At 39.1% G+C, this 7306-nt stretch overlaps 1 protein-coding gene across 2 annotated transcripts; it reads right to left on the reverse strand.

The window, feature by feature from the left end:
• Window positions 1-949: 949 nt before the first annotated feature.
• On the reverse strand, window positions 950-5045 carry LOC115687153 (vesicle-associated protein 1-3-like). Of its 2 annotated transcripts, none has more exons than XM_030612629.2 (8): window positions 4856-5045; window positions 4581-4651; window positions 4403-4484; window positions 4051-4166; window positions 3798-3956; window positions 3673-3711; window positions 2206-2283; window positions 950-1329 (listed from the first exon to the last, which is right to left on the reverse strand). In XM_030612629.2, exons 1-8 carry the CDS (start codon window positions 4905-4907, stop codon window positions 1222-1224), a joined length of 705 nt encoding a protein of 234 aa, XP_030468489.1. In that variant the 5' UTR covers window positions 4908-5045; the 3' UTR covers window positions 950-1221. The 2 variants fall into 2 exon arrangements, with proteins under 2 accessions (XP_030468489.1, XP_056174330.1); XM_056318355.1 differs by having other exon boundaries at window positions 2206-2286.
• Window positions 5046-7306: the final 2261 nt, after the last annotated feature.

The following is a 7306-nucleotide window of genomic DNA, read 5'->3' on the forward strand; positions in this document are numbered from 1 at the left end:
CTCAGATAAATGGTAAAATAAGTTCCTCTCCCAAAAAATGATGTGACCCTCGTCGTAATGTGTTGACTGATCAGCGAGAATGAAATTGAAAATTTACCTGTCTGGTCCATTGTAATATTCTCCCTAAAACTAAACAGTTTTTGCATCATGGATATTTTGATTTTGTTGCTGGTTTGGTCACTTGTCCTTTTTTACTGACGATGGAGGATGTGTTACCTACACTTCGATCGCCCCATGAGACGGTGACTTGTATGCAGAGGCGGTCTTGCTATTGTTTTCACAGCATCTTGCGCGTGCACACCTTGCCATAGCAATGTAACTGTGCCTTCATGGGACAATGGACATTCCTGATTGGCAGATTAAAGAAACACCGTCTCGATTCATTTCACTACTGGTAGGGTGATTATGACCAATGATGATGCATAGAATTTGTGGAAACTGTGTATTAAAAGAATCTATGGTCAACTTACGAGGTGATAGACTGGCCAAGAGTGAAAATCGATCTGGTGAGGGGAAATCATCTTTTGCCAAGTAATACCATTCTCCTTTTTTCGGGTCACCACGACAACAATCCTCCAGAAAATATAGCCAGTGAAGGAGGACAACAAGCCTCTCTTACTTGTAACTTGCGAGCATCTTTCATATGGCCGTCATTAGGCACTGCTGAAGCCTCTTGTTCGCAATTTAAGTTCACCTTTGAATTCAAAATTATACTATCCGTCCACATCTGCTCGTTCGCATGTCAGTTTCTTTTAGAACTGGAATTCAACATGGCACAACACAATATCCTCACAAGTTAGGCAAAGAGAATTCATGCGCAACGACCTGAAAGATTTGGGAGAACCAAGGGAAAGTGATCCAAATAGACCTACTTCATGATCAACTTCATAGAGGTCCAGTTCCATGATCAATTATTTTATGTAACAAAATCTTGATCCTTGAAATACTAGGAGAACCAAGGGAAAGCGATCCAAATAGACCTACTTCATGATCAACTTCATAGAGGTCCAGTTCCATGATCAATTATTTTATGTAACAAAATCTTGATCCTTAAAATACTAAAGGTCAAGCTGTGATAAACATAAAAATCGTTTCATACTTCATCACCTTTAAAGATCCTACAGATGTACATGCTAAGTCCTAAAAACTGTGAAGGTCAAGCAAGCTCTCGAACAATGAAGGCTGCACCCAAATAGCAGAGTTATCCTTCAGGTGTAGCTCCTATCTTATAGAGTAGCCGATCAGGATTCCCAGTAAACCAACCAATGCAGAGAGCAATAAGAAGCAGCTGTTCACACGATTCTCCCTAATTTCTTTTCTCAGCAAATCCTGTTTGAGGGACCAAAATAAAACCCAAGACATAATTGATAGAAAGCATAGATATCTATAAATGTAGTTTGCTATATGATACCACCGTGCAACAAAAAGATATAAACATGTGACAGCAGGAGCAGGATGCAAATGCCCCCAAAAGGGCTCAGATGACCAATAGCAAGTAAGATTGCTATGGCAGAGGGAAAGAGAAACACGACTACTGAGTATTATTTGATGGGAATGACCTACTCTTTCCAGACCAAACAACAGAAAAGAACAAGAAGACAAGTCTAGAAGTATGTGTTGGCATCTTCTAATGTCTTTTAAGTCATTGATCTGATACTCAAAGGTCTGTGATGAAGTAAATATCAGAAACTTAGGAATCTGAGACATATGAAGAACTCCCATCTACAGTCTATCCTCAAAGAGCGACCTTAATTACTATGGAAATGAATCTTACTGCTAAACAATTGATCCAATTGCATAAAATCCCCTCATCCATAACCCTATCTAGTACCTCCTCAATTAGGATCCAGATGGTCCATGTATTTGTTAATATACCCAGTACAAAATTTCAGTTACATGAAAGAGGTGACCAGTTGGGCCTTATCAACATGCCTTCGTGAAGAATGCCGATTGTCACACTTAAAATGGACATCAAACAGAGCAAGAGACTAAAGGTGGTTCCATTGCTAAAACTCTTTTACTAGATCTTTGCTCCATCCTGCTAACCTAATTATGCAGAAAGATCTTGAGAACATGAAGTCACAGAAGCACAGTAGCACCCTAGAAACATCATGAAGTTGCTATTTGCCTAAAATCATCAATCTACACAAAGAGCAATATGAGTTACAAACACCTTTAGCATACAAAATGATGCTATCGACCTACCAGTTCCTGAGATAACTTCTGCCTCTGTTGCAAGGCTAAAGTTCTCTCCTCAGTCAGCTTTGAAATAATAGACCATGTCTGCTGAATAAAAGTTAACATTAGCAAGTTACCAAAAGAACCATATACAGAACAATAAATATGAAGAATATGGTCATCACGTGTAAAGCTAACTATAATAATCACCCAAGAATATGGTGCATTTTCTGTAATTATGACTATACTGATTTAAAAGACAAAAGAATTGCACTCTGCTAATAAGTGTGGGGTTTAACTACTAATACTATAGCGAAGCAGTTATCAAGATACAAACATCATTCAGAAGCTCTGTCTCCTACAGATCAAAAACCTAACCAACCTAAACTTAACTAATGATCAAACATTAGAGGGACTTAAGAGAACCGTATGGAATGGCTTAATTAGTCAACTAGCTCTTCTTCTTCTTTTCCCTTCTTTTGAATACTGTCAGTATAAAAACTCTAAAGTCTGTAAATACTGTTGTATGTCCCTATTAAGAAGTGAACCGAAACTCCTCAAAGTATCATCTCTATGGCAGCATACTTTTTCCTCAAAGCGTGAGTGCATGTCAAGCCCATAGCACCGGAATCTCAAAAGTAGGGAAGAGAGCATGATGGTGGAGCAAATACAGTGAAGGAAAGAAAGGGGGGAATACTGACATTTTCCATTGTTTGGAAAAGAGGAGATAAAGTAGAAAGTGTGAGAAGTGTTTTTCTCTTCAGCCCCTTAATCCTTCCCCATAATTTAAGGAGAGAAAGTTGGCAGATATTAATTGAAGTTACTGTTCTCCTTCAAAAAAGTAAAATCATATGTGAAGGTCATTGTGGCAAGATGAAAAACATCAGATTTCTCCGGATTTCACTCTCCCTCCTTTCCACACAACCAAAATAACCTCATTTTGTCTCCACCTCCACTTTCCTTACTCTTACTTTGTTTCCCCCATTTATTTTCTTATTCGACTTTTTTCCAAACACGGTTTATGTCAGCATTTGATTTCACTTCATTCATGTCCCTCGACCAAAGATCCATTTGATAAATGGACAATCAGTCATTTCTGTTTGCTGACATATTTACTTTCATCAGCAGAAGAAAAGAGAAAAGGAGGTTGTTCTCACATGCGGAACCACCCACCAGAGAACTTTCAAGACAAAACATTCAAGGAACTTCTTCCCCAAATAAGTTATTTTAAGCATACTACGTGTCAGCTTCAGCAACTGGTTTCACTTTTTTAATCCTAACGAAACAAAAATACAAGTAACAGCATCTGCATAACACCTTGCTGTTACCGTAATTCAAACAAGTTAGGATGGAGCAAAACTGATTCACGATGACAAAATAAGTAACTAGTGCAGTAGAATATCATAATCTGAAACCTCTTCAAGGTGTCAAATAAAAACCTCATCTTCAAGGACACAATCAAAGTCAAACAAGGATAAAGAGTAGGAAGTTCACCTCTAAAGACTTCTTACGTGTTTCCAAAGATCTTGTTACCTAGAATTTTACAAATCATGAGGCACTTGAAGCAAAAGGTTAATATTAAAGGACAAGATGACAGAGAACAAGCAAAAAATCACGACATCAAATAATGAGGTGGTCTTGTTTCCATCCACGAGAGGAGATGCTGTTGGAGAAGATCCTTCTTCAGATTCTTCAGGGATAGGAGAGGGAGGATTTGCAGGAATATAGACAACCCGCAATTTGAATTCCTCCAAAGTCTTCCCATACTCCTTATTGAACTACAATCACCCGTTCAAAGTCATTCATATTGAGGGTGGTAGAGGAAACACAAGGAACTATCATAAGATACTCCGAAGATCCAGATTGACCCACCATTTCTGATGTTATCTCTTTCATAGTTGCACCATATGGGGCAACAATACTCTGAATAAGGAATTTATCCCTGCATTGCAAATCAGGAGGTGCCTCTTTTGGGGCCTGCATTGTGACTACCAAATACAGTCCAGCATAATAAACGTAATGTGGAAACATAGAAGAAAGGGCAAACCATGCCTACCCATTACTCAACACGAAACAGAGAACATTATTCGCTTACAACAAAACCTAAACACTTAAGAATGTGGTTGCAAATTCATACAAGCAATAGGATGGCTTGAATGCAAACCCGTCGATATACGATGATATTTGGGGATTCAATATTTCACTGAAGGCAAACTAAAATTACCAGTGAAACCACATGTCGCTCCGGGTGGGACAACACCGGAGTTCGGACGAACGCAGTACCTCTTCGGATTGGTCGTTTTCACCTAGGTACCCATTCAACAAATCTTGTCAGATTTAAAAATCCCAACCCCACAATTCAAGCCATCAGAATTAAGAACAAAGGAAAACAAAGTCCCCACCTTGAAAGCCACGAATTTATCCGTCTTATTACTGAGTTGCATAGAGCACGAAGCCTGCCTCCTCAATTCAACTTCAACACCACACGCCCACAAAACCCATATCAGCAAAAAGAGAAAAAAAAAAAAACAACCCATGATTACCAATCGAAAACAAAACAAAAAAACAAACATGATCCTGGACGGTGAAACACCAATCAAAACTACATAAGACTACACCTATCACATGCTCTGCTCCGGAATACTTTTTCCCGAAAGACCCCAGCACTGCAACTTACATGTGAATTTCAGTTCTGTGGGATGAACGTCAAGAAGATTCCCAATGACCATCGTCTTCCAGCAAAATTCTGTCTTTGATGCTTCTACAACAACGAAAGGACCACTGAGAAAGAACCCGTGTTTTCTTTTTTCAGGAATTTGGGATTTAGGGTTCTTCACCGAACATCGAATTTCACAATCCAAGTTTTTTTTTTTTTTTTTTGGTCAAGATTTCACAATCCAAGTTCGGCTGCTGAAAGTGGAAACAGGATCGTCAACCATGGAGATGTTCATAGAGCGAAATAAGCCGAAGACTGGCGGGGGATTGGATGGGTTGACGAGAGAAGGCTTGCATGGTCAACGGGTCGAGATTTAGCTGAATCGCACGGCTACGAAGCGGCGGTGACGGAGATAAGAATGAGGGGCGGTGAGGATATCACAATCAGTAGATTCATTCTTTTGACCCCAGGATGACTGGCCTGGTCAACTTAGACTTTTTAATTTTGGTGTGACCTATCTTCAACTCTCCGCTCTCTCTCCGTCGAGCTTTGGCTATGCTTCTTTGTAGATTACGGAGGTCGAATCCCGCATTTATGATACTAGTGTTTACACTCCCAATTTCTTTTATCACCGGGCCGCGTGCCCAGTAACTCAGTTTGCCTACCCCGGTATCACAACTTTGGTGGCGAGAGCGCTAGAGGTATCAATTCCACATTGCTCATGCAGCTTGGTCATACTAGTAGATAAGTCTCACCAGTTTCAAATTATCGCAACACGTTTTTACACCATGCAAATGTGACTGAATGTTGCTTGAAGTGAAGGACATCGTGCTTTCGATGAGGCTCCGGTGAGATAGCCAATCTTTAGTAATGTTTGAGCCAGGACGAGATGTTAGACATCCTTAAGCTAGCATGATGCTTTTCAAAAGCTCCATACAAGCACGGGTCAATTGGGACCAAAGCGGACAATATCATGTCAACAAAGGTGCCCTACCTAGGCTTGTTGCCTTAAAAAAAAAATTAAAAAAGCTTTTTTGCACATCCCTTCAAAAGTTACTTTGAGTTTCCTTAATAGGTAGGGCAAGAAGAAAAAGTGACCAAAAGCAAATTCGCGTTAGCGATTTCAAATTTTTTTTGCACATCCCTTTAAATGGTTTTTAGTTGCCACATAAGACGGTCCGTATTCACGTCAGTAATTTCTGGTCAAAATAGTCAAAAGGATTAAATTAGTAAATTATCGAATGGTTTAAGACTAATAATATGTGGAGACTTCTTATCTCCATCTTCTCACATTATTAGCTCTATTTGTAATGCTGAAGGATGCCCCTAAACTTTTGTAATTCATCTAATAACTAATACTTACACTAAAAAAAAATGGTCAAATTGAAAGATTTAAAACTGAATGACACAAGCACATTATATTTAGGATTGTTTTGGTAATTTCGCTGATATCATCAAGACTGAGAGCTCTCCCAGCAGGAGATGGAAGATGGGTCCATATATATGTTATGGCCAGGTCTCTCAAGCGAAGGTGAGGTAGTGAGACAATGAGATGGTGCAAATTCCCAATGAATGGCAACTTTGGGAACCTGGTGGCCGGTGGGAGATGCTTCGAGTGTCAGATTTTGCTTGCATTTTTGTTGGAATTACTTTGATAAGCAGGAAGAGGAAGAGGAGAAAGGAGAAGCATTGCGAGGGAAAACTATTGTGTGGCAATGGGCGGTGATACCCTTAACATGTATAGGTGATTACATATGCATGTCTTTTTCATTTGCAAGATGATGAGGGACTGAGGATCGACGTGATTATCAAACTTTTCTAGTGGTTTCAATAAGAATCTCGCATCAGTTACGAAATGTTCGATTTGAGTCATAACTACTCAATCCACTAGAATATATAGAATCCCGTGACCGCAGCTCTAATGATACATCAGAAGATCAAAAAGTCTCTTTATAAGAGGTAGCAAATGCCAAGGTACAAGCTAGCCAGTGATTTGTTCGTGATCAATATGACTTGAATTCGTGATCTCTTGTATTATTTGGTTAATACACTATCTGTGGATAAGTAAATATTCTTGAAAGAAGCCTAGTCTAACTAGCTACAAGATTGATCTTATTATATGAAGGTTGATGTCTATCTACCGATACACAATGTCCGATACCATGAAATTTTCTTCCAATTGACTTAAAGGACTTAGGTCGCTCCATGGAAGCCGGTGATAGTCTAATCTTTTGACATTTTTCCTAGGGCCCATGCATTTGAGGAGGAGATATTCTCTGCTATAATACTTTAGACTATTGTTAGGACCCACAAATGTTCCTCATGCATGTAAGTTCCTGTTTTCCTAGATTTACGAAGTCTTCTCATACTTGGGTAAGAAAAAATGTAGATATAGTTTTTAAATTATCACATTCTTTTGTCATACGTGTCTCTCTGCAAATTCTCCCTATAAAAGTTTAGAAACAATACCGA

Source organism: Syzygium oleosum, unplaced genomic scaffold (genome assembly GCF_021117445.2).
Source record: "Syzygium oleosum isolate NSW1041296 unplaced genomic scaffold, Sole_v2.1 Sole_v2.15, whole genome shotgun sequence".
Lineage (NCBI taxonomy): Eukaryota > Viridiplantae > Streptophyta > Magnoliopsida > Myrtales > Myrtaceae > Syzygium > Syzygium oleosum.